Source organism: Staurois parvus, unplaced genomic scaffold, assembly GCF_062004578.1.
Source record: "Staurois parvus isolate SC_StPar_1 unplaced genomic scaffold, SC_StPar_1.0 ptg000061l, whole genome shotgun sequence".
Lineage (NCBI taxonomy): Eukaryota > Metazoa > Chordata > Amphibia > Anura > Ranidae > Staurois > Staurois parvus.
The window spans coordinates 3,787,072-3,804,205 of NW_028317857.1; the positions used below are offsets into that span (position 1 = coordinate 3,787,072).

At 44.2% G+C, this 17,134-nt stretch overlaps 1 protein-coding gene across 1 annotated transcript in view; it reads right to left on the reverse strand.

Annotated features, from left to right (window-relative positions):
• Positions 1-2,265, reverse strand: part of NRP1 (neuropilin 1) — a 234,722-nt gene extending 232,457 nt beyond the window's left edge. Inside the window, exon 1 of the mRNA XM_089668696.1 lies at positions 1,539-2,265. Within this exon, the coding sequence (XP_089524822.1) occupies positions 1,539-1,635 (97 nt within the window). The 5' untranslated portion in view covers positions 1,636-2,265. The remainder of the gene's footprint in view (positions 1-1,538) is intronic.
• Positions 2,266-17,134: the final 14,869 nt, after the last annotated feature.

The window sequence follows — 17,134 nt, forward strand, 5'->3', positions numbered from 1 at the left end:
TCTATGCTAAACTACAAAAAAAAATGGTATGTATCATTTAGGCACATCATTTTTCTGATGACATTTACTCCAAACAAATATGTAAATTAACTGCTACTACTGATGATAACTGAACAGCTTTGTACACTGGACGTGTCATTACATACAAGCAGCAAGGAACTCTCAGTTATGTTTAGTCTGCAATTCCAAACTATTCAGCACTTATTAAAGAAGCCTGGTGTTTATGGATCATAAACTGTTACATGATAAGAGGGTAATAAGGAGAGAGAGAGAGAGAGAGAGAGAGAGAAGGATGGGGAGCTAAGAGTAGGGAGTAATGGGAGAAAGTGAGGAATAGGAGCAAAAAGTGGGGACAAAATCATCAGGGGGAAGAAAAGAGGAGAATAGATGAAATTGATATAGATGACAATGAGGGTGGGGGAGAGATTATTGAAAGAAAAATAAAATATGGAAAGAAAATAGAACAAATACAAAAGGGGATAATATATATATATATATATATACAGAGAGAGAGAGAGAGAGAGTGTGTGTGAGAGAGAGAGAAGGATGGGGATCTAAGAGTAGGGAAGGGAATAAGAGCAGAAAGTGAACCTAGAAGGTACAAGTAGAGGAAGACAAGAGGGGACAGGAAATTATTAGGGGAGGAAAGAGAATGGGGAAGAGAAGAAAGGATGAGAAAGAGGGGAAAGAGAACATAAAGAAAATAAAGAAAGAAGGATAAATAAGAAGGGGTGAGAAGAGAGAGAGAGAGAGAGAGAGAGAGAGAGAGAGAGAGAGAGAGAGAGAGAGAGAGAGAGAGAGAATAGCGCAAGAGAGAGTGACGGATGGGGATCTAAGAGTAGGGAGTAATGGGAGAAAGTGAAGGTAGAAAGCAAAAGTAGAGGGAGGCAAGAAGGGACAAGAAATTATCAGGGGGAGGATAGATAGAATGTAAAAGAGGAGAATAGATGAGACAGATAAGAAAAAGGGGGGATATAGAGAAAATATAGAAATAAAACAGAGCAAATAAGAAAGAGTGAGAAAAAAACGAGAGAGAGAGAGAGAGAGAGAGAGAGAGAGAGAGAGAGAGAGAGAGAGAGAGAGAGAGAGAGAGAGAGAGAGAGAGAGAAAGGCATAAATAAAGAGTAAGGATATAAAGAAAAATAAAATAAAATAAAACAGAGGTAGAGGACTAAAAGAGTAAAAGAGAGTGGATGAGAATATATGTATATATATATATATGTGTGTGTGTGTGTGTGTTTGTTATAGAGATATATATGTAAGAAATGGTAATACTATGTAAGGAAGGAATGGCAATGCTGGTTGAGCAGAGAGATAAAGGTATAAAACATGAGGTGGAAGAAATGCAGGGAAACATTTGATGGAGAAGACAGAGTGAAATGTAGAAGAGAGATGGAAGGAGATGGAAGGACTGGATGTTGGGGAAAGGACGGAGACTGAACCAAAAGCAGCAAGTGTGCGATCGTGCGGAGGATCGGAGGGAATGGTCGCAGCACACCATGCTGTGACAGCAGAGAAGGCAGCCCGGCTCCACTCACCGGTCGCGGCTCCCACACTGATGAGCAGTAGAAGGACCGAGCAGCAGCAGCATTGGCGGCGGCAGTAGCAGAAGAAGCGGAGCAGCCTGCGATGCATCCTCCGGCTGGATGAGTAGAAGACAAACAAACGCGCAGCGATAATCTCCGTGCAATCCTCTATCGTCGGCTCCAGGAAAACACACACACAGCTCCTGCTAGGGAAGCACAGGCACTCTTCGGGGTCCTTGGTGTCCGGTATCCTGTCATTGACTTCAGCCTTTCCTCCAGCACTTCCCACACTTGGTGCTGCCGACTTGTCTGAGCATCTCCCCACACAGCACGGGGGAAGAAGGAGAAGACAGACAGGCTCCTCCTAGAGCCACTTTGGGAAGTGATAAGGAAACCAACGACTCCGGGCTTTTTCCTGGAGAAATAAGGAAGGACACAGAGAATGAGATCTATGATGGATGAGCAGCTGCCCAGCGCAGAACCACCAGCAATGCTCAATAGACTGGCCAGGCTAATGACTTGTCTCCATCACATGGGTGTCCCTCCCTGGGAGTTCATTCAGCCATCTGGGCACATTCCATCCTGGGCTCCTCTTTGTTATATAGAGGCTCTCACTGGGCTGTACTGGCAGCTGTGCCAGCATCAGGGGCATTAGTTGTGTGCCAAGGAGCACGCCTTCTACTCCCCAGCTCAGCAAGTGCTCCCTACACCATCCCTAGCACACTGCATTCAAGATCTGCGATCCATCACAGTACATGCCTGCCTCCCTCAACACGCCCAGCCCCCATACACAGCCATACCTTCAGCCAGTGGAACAGGTAGTGCCCAGCCTTGCAACCTAAACTGTGGGATGGCAACTAAGAAAAAAAAAAAGCAGCAGCCTTAGTTTTAAGGATCACTAGTCAGAGCTGGTGGAAAGGCTGCAAAAAAAAAAAAAATTAAAGGATTAATCCACCCAGGCACTGAACTTCAACTGTTTATCAGAGAGCAAGTGAAGCCCCCAAGAGGTCTGCAGCCTATTACCGAGAGCAGTCCCTGTGCCAGGTAAACACAAGTGGAACCGACAAGGCATGACCTGCCCATCTGCATCAGGTAACAAGCTCTGTAATTAAAGGCAGCTCCTGCACTGCCTTCATTTTACAAGCCAATGCCTCCCTCTGCCCCAAATTCTGAAGCTGCTGCTAAACATATATATAAAAAATATCAAACCAGAGGAAGAGGGAGAGAAAAGGGATGACCAGTGGCACATCTGCTGCTTCTGATTCAGATCACTAGAAAGCTTTGCTAAGCCTTGACACTTCCACTGAAAACAGATCTGTCAGCAAGATCATCCATACCAGGGGATTAGCAGAAGGAAGCTGCTTGGGTTTACCAACCAGGCTATGAAGGGGACCCTGGCAGCAGGCAAGTGCCAAGTTAGGGTACATCCCCCACCAAGGAGCATGCCAGCTGAATGTAGATGCCCTAGATGACTGTGGGTGCCCTGTGCTGACTGTAGGTGGCCAGATATGACTGTAGATAGATGCCCAGAGTTTGTGCATGCCCAGGGCTGACTGTAGATGCCCAGGGCTGACTATAGATGACCAGTGCTAACTGTAGATGCCCACTGCTGATTGTGGATGCCCAGAGCTGACTGTAGATGCCCAGTGCTGACTGTAGATGCCCAGTGTTGACTGTGGATGCCCAGAGCTGACTGTGGATGCCCACTGCTGACTGTGGATGCCCAGAGCTGACTGTGGATGCCCAGTGCTGACTGTGGATGCCCAGTGCTGACTGTGGAAGCCCAGTGCTGACTGTGGATGCTCAGTGCTGACTGTAGAAGCCGAATGCTGACTGTAGATGCCCAGTGCTGACTGTAGATGCCCACTGCTGACTGTGGATGCCCAGTGCTGACTGTAGATGCCCAGTGATAACTGCTCAGTGCTGACTGTGGATGCCCAGTGCTGACTGTAGAAGCCCAGTGCTGACTGTAGATGCCCAGTGCTGACTGTAGATGCCCAGTGATAACTGCCCAGTGCTGACTGTAGAAGCCCAGTGCTGACTGTAGATGCCCAGTGCTGACTGTAGATGCTCAGTGCTAACTGTAGAAGCCCAATGCTGACTGTAGATGCCCAGTGCTGACTGTGGATGCCCAGTGATAACTGCCCAGTGCAGAGTGTGGGTGCCCAGGAATGACTATGGATGTCCAGAGCAGACTGTAGATGCTCAGAGCTGAGTGTGGTTGCCCAGAGCTGAGTGTGGATTCCCAGTGCTGAGTGTGGCTGCCCAGGGATGAGTGTGGCTTCCCAGTGATGGATAAAGATGCCCAGAACTGAGTTTGAATTGCCCAGTGCTAACTGCCCAGTGCATAGTGTGGGTGCCCAAGAATTATTATGGATGCTCAGAGCAGACTGTAGAGGTTCAGAGCTGAGTGTGGGTGCCCAGTGCTGAATGTGGATGCCCATGCTGAGTGCGGATGCCCATGCTGAGTGCGGATGCCCAGTGTCGAGTGTGGATGCCCAGTGCTGAGTGTGGATGCCCAGTGCTGACTGTCGATGCCCATTGCTGAGTGTGGATGCCCATGCTGAGTGCGGATGCCCAATGCCAAGTGCGGATGCCCAGTGCCGAGTGCGGATGCCCAGTGCCGAGTGCGGATCCCCAGTGCCGAGTGTGGATGCCCAGTGCTGAGTGTGGATGCCCAGTGCCTGCTTCTTCATAGGAGGCATATTGCACAGAGGACCTTGCTTGTTGGAAGCACAGAACAGCCATGCATGAAGTGAACACAGCAATACAGACAGAAATCCAGATTACCTTCTGCTTGCTGGAGTGCCCCCTTTAGATGCCAAGGCACAAAGGGTGACTTGTAGGACAGTGATTAATAACAGTGCCTGTCCTTGGTGAGGGTTGGAGCTGCTTGTGTGTGTGATGTGGTTGTGACATCCTGGTGTAAGATCTCAGTCTGTCAGCACAGAGAAGGGAGGAACATGAGACAGTGGCAGAGCTCTCCCTCCTTTGCCTTGTGATACCAGTAAGGAGGAGGAGGAGGAGGGCTGGAAGGGAGTGATCACTGGGGAGGAAGGAGGGAAGGACTTGCTTTTATGCTGATCAGTCACTTTTTCCTCTTTGTCAGGCTGTACATAGCAGTCCATAGACTTAGCAGCAGCTCTGCCATCCCCCCTTGTACAGGAGCTGCTGAGGTCTTCCTAGCTGGATGGAGGCAGGTCAGAGCTCCCTGGCTTGTTATGTCACCCCCTGGGGGGGAGTTGTTTGCTTTGCCCATAGTATCCCCCTCTGAGTGGTTTAGGACAACAAAAGGATCTGGCCACATCTGACAGTCTGCTCTGCAGGAGGCTGCGCTAAGTGATACACTGCTACTCTTAGGCTCACCAGCAATTCGCAGAGCGGCCGATAGGTGGCAGGCTTGTGCTCCAAATCATCAGCAAGCTGGATGAGATGCAGGAGAATCCCAGGAGGGCTCACACACCATCCATCTACATCGCATCCAATGATCGCACGGACATCGCTCCAATGTCACGTCTACAGGAGGATGCCTGCTGCCTGTCTATGGCTTTGTGTGAATTGCAGCATTTTTAATAGTTTTCCTTTTGGTGATTGTTTACTTTATAATCTGACAGCTGGTTATAAAAACTGCAATTTAGATGAAAAGCAACGGAATGTCATTGGCTCATGCACTGTGCATTATCATCTATTGCTGTTGTAAATAAACGTTTTCACTGCTGCTGCTGATTTCTTGCATCCTCTTTGCAGCCATTTCTGTCTATATGCAAGAACTCCAACCATGGCTGCCAGGTATTTCTTGTGATAGGTTTCTGATATTTCTCACCATGGATTGATGGTGACAATAGCAGACCATGCCTACGTTATGTGTGTTGAAATGTATTATTTATTACAGGTACTTATATAGCGCCATCAATTTACACACACACACATATATACATATATATATATATATATTGTACGTTCACATCAGTCCCAAATCCATATGGGGTGTACAATCTAAAGTCCCTAACTTACATTCATACATACACAGAGCGGTGTATTTACCCCAAGGCAAACAAGGCATTTGTCTAGGGCAGCATTTTTCAGGGGGGCAGCTCCACCCCTCCGGAGGAAGGGAAGGAACGCACACTGCATGGGGACCAGGTGGGATCCAAGAGAGGCTGTGGGCTGCTTGACAGTGTATGCAGAGCCGGACTCTCGTTCTCGGGATGTCCAGAACTGTGAAGGTGAGTATCTTTTCTCTCTCAATGTGGGAGGGGGATGTGGCCAGTGTATGGGCAGTGGTGGTCGAGGGCTCTCTCGGGTGTGGGGGGGCAGGGGTCTCTCTGCAGGGGGAGAGGGGTGGTGTTGGCTGGTGTCGGGATCTTTGTGCGGAGGGGGGTGGTGGTGTTGGGCGGCCAATTTTTTTATTGCCTAGGGCAGCACAAAACTTAAATACACCACTGCATAGACATACTAGGGCCAATTTAGACAGGAGACATTTAACCTACCAGCATATCTATGGAGTGTGGGATGAAACCCACACAGTCACAGGGAGAACATGCAAACTCCAGGCAGGTGGTGCTGTGGCTGAGATTCAAACCAACAACTTTAGTACTGCCAGGCAGAAGTGCTAACCATTTAGCCACTGTACTTGGCTACATGTAGGCTACACCAGAAGTCCTTGGAACAGGGTGACAACACAGAAGCAATAAGGAGATAGGGATAGCACACTGTCACCCTATACCAAAACTGTCTAGCAGGATCACCAGGTACTATTTTAACCATAGCCAGCGATTTAGGGCTCATACACATGGACATAATATAATAAATAATAACATAATAAAATTCTGATATCTATGTAGAATATTGCTGGCCAAAAAATCCTGCATAAAAAAAAATTAAATAAAAAAAATGTAATGGTCCATAAAGTGCTTTTGTTTATAGCAGGGCCCTCTGTTTCCTCTGGTACAAAATTGTATTGTAACTGTAATGTCTACCTTCATTTTGTAAAGAGCTGCGCAAACTGTTGGCGCTAAATAAATCCTGTATAATAATAATACACATTTAGATATATAAACTCTAGAAAATATTGGGCAGCACAGTGGCTAAATGGTTAGCACTTCCTCCTGGCAGTACCCAGGTCATTGGATCATATGCCAACCACAGCACCACCTGCCTGGAGTTTGCATGTTCTCCCCGTGCCTGCATGGGTTTCCTCTGTGTACTCAAGTTTCCTCCCACACTCCAAAGACATGCTGGTAGGTGAATTGGCTCCTGTCTAAATTGGCCCTAGTATGTGTATGTATGAATGTGAGTTAGGGACCTTAGATTGTACGCCCCTTGAGGGTTCAGGACTGATGTGAATATACAATATATATATGTAAAGCACAGCATAAATTGACAACACTATAAAAGTACCTGTAATAAATAAAAGGTTCATATCCATAAAATTCCCTAGCTCAGTTTTCAATCCTAGTATGCAGCCAAGTGCATGCGTTTACATAAGTACTGAACTACTGACCATAGACACAGAATTATCTACTTTGGTTTTGCGAAATGCAGTGTAAGATCACTGAGCACAATGCACATCTGTAAAGAAAGCTATACATTGTACGGATCTGAACGCAGCATTTTGTACGCCCATGTGCAGCAACCCTTGATAATACTGAAAATAACTTTTGAAATGACATTAGAGGGACCCTCCTCTTTGCAAGTTGACATCATTTGGGACATTTCAGTTTGGTGGCAGTGTTAGCAACGTGTTAAAGCTTATATAATTTAGTGATTAGATCTACTTCTGCTTTAAGCCCTGGTTCACACTGATGCGGTGCAGAATTCGTAGCATTTTCAGTGCAAATTCCACACCGCATCAGAATTGCACCTCATTTATGTGAACCGCTGCAGGTGTATATGTTAAGTTAACAACACCCCGAAAGTGGTCTGCAAAACGCAGTGTGATGTGCAGAATCGGATTGCATAGGTGTGAATACCCATGCGATCCGATTCTAGTGCGGACCAAAAAAGGGTCCTGCACGTTTTTGGTGCGGTGCGAATAGAGTCATACAAAATGTATGGCTCCAGTCGCACTGCGCACAAATAACATGTGATTTGCATAGGAATGCGGTGCGGATCCTGTGCCAATCACATGCGATATACCGCACTGCATGTATGTGAACCCGGGCTAATGGAACAAAGGCAGGGGAAATGGCATCAGGACATTACATTTTAAATAAGTCTAATGTTTGTAATGTACAGTGCTGGGCGAACTATTGGCGCTTTATAAATACTGTATAATAATAATAATAATAATGTGACACTAAACTTTGGTTTAAAAAAAAAAAATTTCAGTATGTATTCTTCCTCCAAATCTCCAAATTCCCTTTTTTGCTGCTGTGATCTGACTTCCTGTTAGAGGGTCGTTACGTTCATTCTCCATGGACCTAGTGTATGTAGGAATGTAGCCACCCTCTCTTGCTTGTTCTTGAGATGGACTATGGGATTTGTAGTGGGCATAAAGCAGTGCGTACGACTATAACCAATGTGTGTACTGTGGGAGACCATATAGAGTGAATTCAGGGTCCTGGGTTTAGTAACACTTTAACCATTAAATTACAAAAATAAATCAATGAAATCAATCAGAGTATGCTAGTTTAAAAATATGAGTTTTGAGACGTGATATGAAGATGAGTAGGAAGTCAATGTTGCGGATGTTAGGTGGCAGGGTGTTCCAAAGTTAAGGGGCAGAGCAGCTATAGGCTCTCAGTCCTATAGTAGTCATGCAGGCGGATGGAACATTGAGGTGGGTGGAAGAAGAAGACCTGAGAGTGCAGGAGGGTCTGTTGATATGCAGGAGTGCAAAAAGGTACAGAGGAGTGAGGTTGTGGGTGACCTTAACTGCTTCCCTGCCGCCCTATAGCAGATATACTGCTAAAGGGCAGCAGGGGTGCGCAAAATCACAAAATCACACGCCGCCATTCGCGGCCGTGGCTGTCAACCACCGGGTCCCGGCTGATGATTTTCCGTAGGCACCCGGTGATTACTGAGGATCTACGATGGGGAGGAGGGCTGCTTTGTTTACTAACAGTCCTCCTCCCTGTCAGCTCGGACACACTGCTCTGGATGGCTGTGCACAGTGAAGCACCAGCACACAGCTTCCCCAGTAAAACACTCCCTTTGATCGCCCCTCATGTTAACCCCTTTCTGCCCAGCGCCATTAGTACAGTGTCAGTGCTTTTTTTTAGCACTGATCACTGTATTGGTGTCACTGGGGATGTCAGTGACACCAAGTCAGTTCTCCCTAGTGTCAAGTCGCTGATCCCTACTATTACTAGTAAAAAAGCAAAAAATCCAGTATATATACCGCCATTTGTAAACAACATAACTATAACTTTCACGTAAACCAATTCATTTGCACGTATTGGGATTTTGTTGAGCAAAGACATGTAGCAGAATACATTTTGGCCTACATTTATGACAAAATTTGATTTTTAAAATTTTTTTACTGGATATGTTTTATAGCAAAAAGTCAAAAAAATTGGTTATCACTTTTGCTTTGAAGCACCAAGGTCTTCAGTTTGAATTCCAACCAAGACACTACCTGCATGGAGTCTGCATGTACTGCCTGTGTTTGCATGAGTTTCCTCCAAGTACTGATGTGAATGTACAATATGTAAAGCACAGTGTTGGCTCTATATAAATGCCTGTAATAATAAATAAATCCCTGCCCTCAAGGAGCTTGCAATCTAAGGTTCTTACCTCACATGCATACACACACACAAAATGTCTTTGGAGTGTGGGAGAAAAGTGGAGGACCGAGAGGTAACCTACACAAACACAAGAACACCCTGCAAACTTCATGCAGGTGGTGTCATAATTGGGATTCAAACCAAGGACCCCAGTGCTGCAAAGCAGGATTATTTACCTGCCATTTTTTTTTTCCATTTTCAGCTCCAGATTTCCAAATCAGCTGAAGTAAGGACTTCTAATGTTTTTGTTTGAAAGAGAAAAGTGGGATTAACCACTTAACCTCCATAGGATTTACCCCCCTTCCTGACCAGGCCATTTTTTGCGATTCGGCGCTGCGTTACTTTAACTGACAATTGCGCTGTCATGCAACGCTGTGCATAAATGAAATGTATGTCCTTTCTTTCCCACAAATATAGCTTTCTTTTAGTGGTATTTGATCACCTTTTTATTTTTTGTGCTATAAACAAAAAAAGACCAACAAATTATATTTTTGACATTTTGCTATAAAACAGGTCCAGTAAAAAAAATCTAAAAAATCAAATTTCTTCATAAATTTAGGCCAAAATGTATTCTGTTACATATCTTTTCTAAGAAGAATCCCAATACGTGTAAATTAATTGATTTACATGAAAGTTATGGCGCCTACAAATGGCGATATATATACTGGAATTTCAAATTTCGGCAATTAGCAACTTATAGCGGGACTGCGGTGGGCATTCTGACACTGGGTGGGAACTGTTGACTAACTGCCACTGACATCCCGATGACACTAATACAGGCATCGGTGCTAATAAAAAGCACTGACACTGCACTAATGACACTGGGCAGGAAGGGGTTAACATCTGGGGTAATCAAAGGGTTAACAGTGTGCTGTTTTACATGATGTGCTGTGTGTGTTTTTCTAGGGAGACATGCTGCTGTGTATTTCTCAGCTGTGCAGAGAAATACACAGCAGCATGTCCTTGCTGGCAGGAGAGACACCTGTGTTTACACACAGGTCTCTCCCCTGTCAATTCTACATGGTGATTGCTGGGTACCAGTGGGGAATCTCTGTCTGGGACCTGGTGACTGACATGTCTAGCCGCCAATGGCAGCGTGCGTAGGGCAGCATGTGCATGCACACCCCCTATCCGGAAATGCAAATCATGTATATATGTGTGGCTTTGTGCAATCCTGCTGCCCTGTGGCAGTAGTTCTACTATAGGTCGGAGGGCAAGCGGTTAAAAAAACAAACACACATACTCACATAGATACAGTCTGATGCTACATCTGTCCCCAGTTGCCTCAAATGCCCCGTACACACGATGAGACTATCGGACGAACGATGGGCCGTTGTTTTCCGCCTGCTAGTCTCACATCGAAAGTGAAAAGGTTATTGAAGATATGAAAATTCTCCTATGAAAGAAAATAATTTAGAAAGTGATGTCATGACTTGCGTTGTATTTGTATTGTATTTTCAGACGACTACTGTACTGATTAAACTAAAATTGTACGATCTGGTATTGTACAAGAAACATTTTTGCGCTTGTCCCTTCGGATATTGTCTTACGAATTGTCGTGATCGGCTCTCAAAAGCTGTGTACTAACGATCCAATTATTGGACGATCGGTCCTCGTACGAAAATTTTACTACAATTTTCTTATAGTGTGTATGGGGCATAAGACCAAGAACTAAGCAATCAAAGACTGCTAATCAATAATTTCTTGGTATTCAATGAGCAGAGATCCAGTGACTGTCAGCCTCAGGCTCTCTGCTCTGCCCCTCCAGCACCCACTGAAACACCGGGCTTTGGAAGGGGTGAAAATGGCTGGTTCAGGCTCACAGGAACACACTGACATTAAAGTCAGGACCCCTCCAGAGCCTGGACCGGCTGAGTGACATCAGCTGACTTTAGCCTGCAGTCAGCTGAAACTGGGTCACAGGAGTGCAGAAATAAGGGCAGAAATAAGTGCACTCCTGTGATCCACAAGAGAAGTAGAAGTGAAAATGCTTTGGCCATACTTCTCCTTTAATATGGTGCTTGTGTTTGAATGACACAATATTTGCAAGCAGCGCTAGGATCGCCACATAGTTTGCAAACATTTTGATTTGTATGTAAATATGGATGGTGCCACAAAGGTAAATACAGCAATACACTTCCTAAAAATATATATATAAAGATTATACCAGCTGCAACATCCGCCCTATAATAATAAGGTGCATGAATATTAACAAATAAACAGACTGCGCTAGTAAAAAAAGAGTGTCCAAAAATTCTATATCTAGTCAATACCCGTGGTAAATAAATATATAAATATAAATCAAATAAATCATATAAAGTCCCAAAAACAATTTTTTGCTGTTGATGATAAAGTGTTCAGAAACGAAATCCACCAAGTGAGTCCACCACCAAATAAAATGAATAAACTCACCAAAGCAATATGCTGATAATGTTATAAATCGGCATAAGCGCTTTCTGCTCTGGGAGCAATGATCTGTAGACTGTTGAGACAAAGCTTGGCTTGAAAAACAATCTCCACTGCCCTGGGAGCAATACTCTGCAGTAGAAACTGTGACTCTGTAGATCCACTTCAATCAGAACACCACCTCTTCAATCAGGTATGGGATAAGCACTCGGAATATAAAGAACAAAAGCTCATGGTGCAGTACCTCTAAAATCATTACTTTATTAAAAGCTTCATCACACTCACACAAAATGGTGTCCCAGCCAACACCAGCACAATCAGCATAGACAGAATGTACTCAAACGAACCCAGCCTCGTCGCACATGCGCTGTACTGACCACTGGGAACGTGTTGACGTCACATCAATCAAGCCCCGCCCTATGCGTTTCGTCATTGAAGTCCTCACGGAGCGTTTTTGGGACTTTATAAGATTTTTTGATTTATATTTATATATTTATTTACCACTGGAATTCACTAGATATAGAATTTTTGGACACTCTTCTTTTACTAGCGCAGTCTGTTTATTTGTAAACATTATAATTTATATGGGTAACGTTACAATAGAGAGGTTCCCAGTTTGTACAACACATAATATCTATTTTTCTAAAGATATTTGCAATACTCAACCTACCTAAGGCACTGTCCTCTTCAGGAAGTCCTCTCCACCACTAGAGGGTGCTGCTGTTCCGAGTTAAATGATGCCCTGTGTTACTTTCTGTGAGCCCAGGGAGTCAATGACCTGCCCCCTGGGAAGTGTCATTAGGTCTCCTTGATGGCAGGAAAATGCTGCAGAGAGATGCACCACATCATTACATGGCAGCATTCAAGACTCGCACACCATGGAGGTCAGAACGACACCACAAGACTGAAGACACCTGGGAAAAGATGTGTATACAAATTTCCTCTTCTTTTAACCACTTCAAGTCCGGACACTTTCACCCCCTTCCTGCTCAGGCCAATTTTCAGCTTTCAGCGCTATCACACTTTGAAAGACAATTGCGCGGTCATGCAATACTGTACTCATATGAATGTTTTACCATTTTTTGAGACAGATAAAACTTTATTTTGGTGGTATTTATTCACCACTGGGATTTTTATTTTTCTGCTATATAAATGAAAAAGTCCAAACATTTTGAAAAAAAAGTGTTTTTCTTATAACAGTTTGCAAATAAATAATCTTTCTTCATAAATCTTGGTCAAAATGTATTCATCTATCTTCTTAGTATAAAAAAATTATAATTTTTCAAAAACATTTTGTACTTTTTAATTTTTTTTTATATTATTATTTATGTTTTTTTTTTAACATACCGTTACCCTAGCAGTACAGGGGGGTAATGAAGATTTTTTTTTTTCACACTGATTGCTTTACACCCATAAAGGCTGTAAAATCAATACTTTTTCCTTCTCTCTAGCTGCATTCTTGCAACCATTGAGAAATACAGTGAGAACTGTGATTGGTCACAGCTTGTCACATGGTACAAGGCTGTTGTGAATAGCCTTGTACCATGTGATATCTGTGATCATTCACAGATTTTGCACGTAGTAAGCAATGATGTCAGGAAGGAATCTTGTTTACTACTCTGCATGTGATCACTGATTGGCCATTCAGTGGTCACATGAATTGGGACCTCACACAGAGGTCCCATACAGCGATCGTGGTGTCGCACGCTTCCAGGGTGCGCGCATAGACAGTGAATGCGGAGGCTGTTTAGAAATGGCCACCTGCTCCTGCACTGCTCCTGTCTGGACATTTATGTACATGGGCCGGATGGGAAGTGGTTAAATGAGGGTGCAGGGTGCTTCATAGGAGGTGAGAGTCATCCATTTGGGGGATGGGAGGTAGCTGGTGTTGGGGTTGTTTTTCTTTGATTGGTGAGAGAGACCCCCTGTGATTACTATGTAGCAGGAGAACCACTCAGCACAGGTCCCAGAAGACAGGATCACTGTAGTAGCAGCAACTACTACAGTGATTTTCTGCTTCCACACGGATTGGCCAGATATGAAATGTCCAAGCAGGACCAATTTAACTATGCAAAAATATCCATACCTGGAATTCAGCTTTAAATACATATAGTGTAGACTATGTCTAGATTAAAGGCAGCTAACATGTAAAAATTTCCCTAATTAGGGTGAGACATAGGTGAATGATCAGTGTGCAATATTTATGGGGAAGAATGACAAAGTTGAAATGAATTATTACAAGTATCTTGTTTTTACAGTTTCCAGTAAACCAATCCTGTAAGTCACATCCTCATTATATGGGGGAAGTTCCCAATCCTAGTCATACATAAAGCAGACAAAGGAAAACAGACAAGTCTTTATTTACGAATGACCCTCAGTGTGCCTGGAATCCAGCCTTGTTATTCTACTTTATTTTTAGCACTTAGCATATCTGAAGAGTAAACTTCATAAAACATCCCACTATTTTCTTTCTATTTATTTTCATACTGACCCTAATAACCCTCTATATTTTTTTTATTGATTTTGAAGTTGATTTATTAGAGGATGTTCACTGCACAAAAATGTTCCAATAAAGAGATGTCTCACAAATTTTTTTTGCCACAGTGCACTGTGATGAATGCATGCACTGAAATACTTGTGCATTGCCTGAGGGCTGGACGTGGTCCCTTCCTTGCTTTTATCTGGCCCTTGGGGCATCATTCCTCCAACTGAAACCAACTACGGGGCGCTATTCCTCCCACTGATACCAACGATGGGGCACTATTCCTCCCACTGATACCAACGATGGGGCGCTATTCCTTCCAATGATACCAACAATGGGGCACTATTCCTCCCACTGAAACCAACTGCGGGGCGCTATTCCTCCCACTGATACCAACAATGGGGCACTATTCCTCCCACTGAAACCAACTGCGGGGCGCTATTCCTCCCACTGATACCAACAATGGGGCACTATTCCTCCCATTGATACCAACGATGGGGCACTATTCCTCCCACTGATACCAACGATGGGGCACTATTCCTCCCACTGATACCAACGATGGGGCACTATTTCTCCTACTGATACCAACGATGGGGCACTATTCCTCCCATTAATACCAACGATGAGGCACTATTCTTCCCATTGATACCAACGATGGGGCACTATTCCTCCCACTGATACCAATGATGGGGCACCATGCCTCCCACTGATACTAATGATGGGGCACTATTCCTCCCACTGACACCAATGATGGGGCACTTTTCCTTGCACCGACACCAATAACAGGACACTATTCCTCCCACTGACACCAATGATGGGGCACCATTCCTCCCGTTGATACTAATGATGGGGCACTATTCCTCCCACTGACACCAATGATGGGGCACTTTTCCTTGCACTGACACCAATAACGGGGCACTATTCCTCCCACTGACACCAATGATGGGGCACTATTCCTCCCACTGACACCAATGATGGGGCACTATTCCTCCCACTGGTAACAATGATGGGGCACTATTCCTCCCACTGACACCAATGATGGGGCACTATTCCTCCCGCTGATACTAATGATGGAGCACTATTCCTCCCACTGACACCAATAACGGGGCATTATTCCTCCCACTGACACCAATGATGGGGCACTATTCCTCCCACTGATACCAGTGATGGGGCACCATTCCTCCCACTGATACCAATGATGGGGCACTGTTCCTCCCACTGACACCAATGATGGGGCACTATTCCTCCCACTTATACCAATGATGGGGCACCATTCCTCCCACTGATACCAATGATGGGGCACTATTCCTCCAACTGACACCAATGATGGGGCACTATTCCTCCTACTAATACCAATGATGGGGCACCATTCTTCCAACTGACACCAATGATGGGGCATTATTTTTTCCATTAATGATGGGGCATTTTATACTCACATTGACACCAGAGTATTTTCTACTTTCTACGTATTTCCACTGGCCACAATTCAACCCCCTCAAAGTCTGAAGGACAGTAAACTGGCCCTTTGTTTGAAAAGTTTGGAGTTTTGCCTTAGTGTGCAAAGGAGATTTTCCAAACCAATAGCAACCCAAAACATCAAGGCATTTAACATTTGTTGCGGTTATGTTGTGTATTGCCTCAATGCCTAAATCTAAATTGGCCAATTATTTCCTTTGCATATGATTTAGTATTCATAGTGAGTGCAGGTTTAGCTAGTTTAAAGTGTTACTAAACCCACAACAGTAAAATCAGTCTGTATATGCAGTAAAGGATGCTTTACTGTAACTTAAGGGGATAATCCTCTGCATTCTGTAAAAAGGATGTTTGATCCTGTCTTCTCTGATCCTCCCCTTCTTCTACTGTCCCCATTTCATCTCCTGATCGAACAGAGGCTTGGGGGCACGCTGCACATGCTCAGTTTGGTGTGTATATAGGGACAATCAGTGCTGTCCAGACAGAGGGTCAGGGGTTATGCAGCCTCATAGGACAGGCAGAGGAGAATGAAAACTCCTCCTACAAGCTTTAATGAGTGCTCAGCTGGTCACTGATAGAAGTCACAAGGCTGCTATCTACAGCTAATGAAAAAAGGTATTTAGCAGTTTATATTTACTAAAATAATTGCATTTCCATGTTCTGTGTGCTGTGGGAGACCAGATATAGGACATTCAGGGTCCTGGGTTAAGTAACACTTTATTATCATTCACTTTTTATCTTGAACAGCCTTTACAGCTTTAGTAAAATCACCCCCATTGCAGTTATATAGTAAAACAAAATAGTTCACATGCAAACCCTGCACCTAAAGCTCCATTGGGGTTGTTTTAGTAAAGACAAACAGACTGCGCACTTTGCAAGTGCATTTGCTCCAGAGCATAGTAAATGAGCACAAGCTCTGCTAACTTCTATCATCCAATCATGTGCCAGCAAAATAGCTTTTTACTAAGCCCTGGAGCAACTGCACTTGCAAAGTGCAAAGTATATTTGCTTTTACTAAATCAACCCCACTGGCTATATCAAAACATAACTTCAATAATGTGCGGTGTAATGTTAAGAAATGGTGCAGATCATGTGGTTCATGATTTTATGCCCTATTGTATAAGCCCCCATTCACACCTGAGCAATCTGAAGCACTTCAATGCTTGACACTCAGATTCCCATGTTGTTCTATTTCAGCCATTCACACCTGAGCCTTGTGCTGTAGCTCAATGCTCTGAAAAAGTAATGGGACTTCTTTAACGCATGATGACAGTCATTTGGAGTGGCTCAAAAACACGTGTTGTACTTTGCATTTTTTCACATGATTTTGTGTCTACTCCTCCTTCTAATAACCAGCTTTCTATTGGCTAAAACAGGAACACGTAAAGAAGATCTATCATTATAATTTGTTTGTTACCGTTCTGTACCCTAGGAGACAATCTACATGTAGTCGTTTGCCCCACATTGCTAAATACTTACCTGCCTTGATTAGGAGTGCCGACCTGCCTTCCATCCCCTCC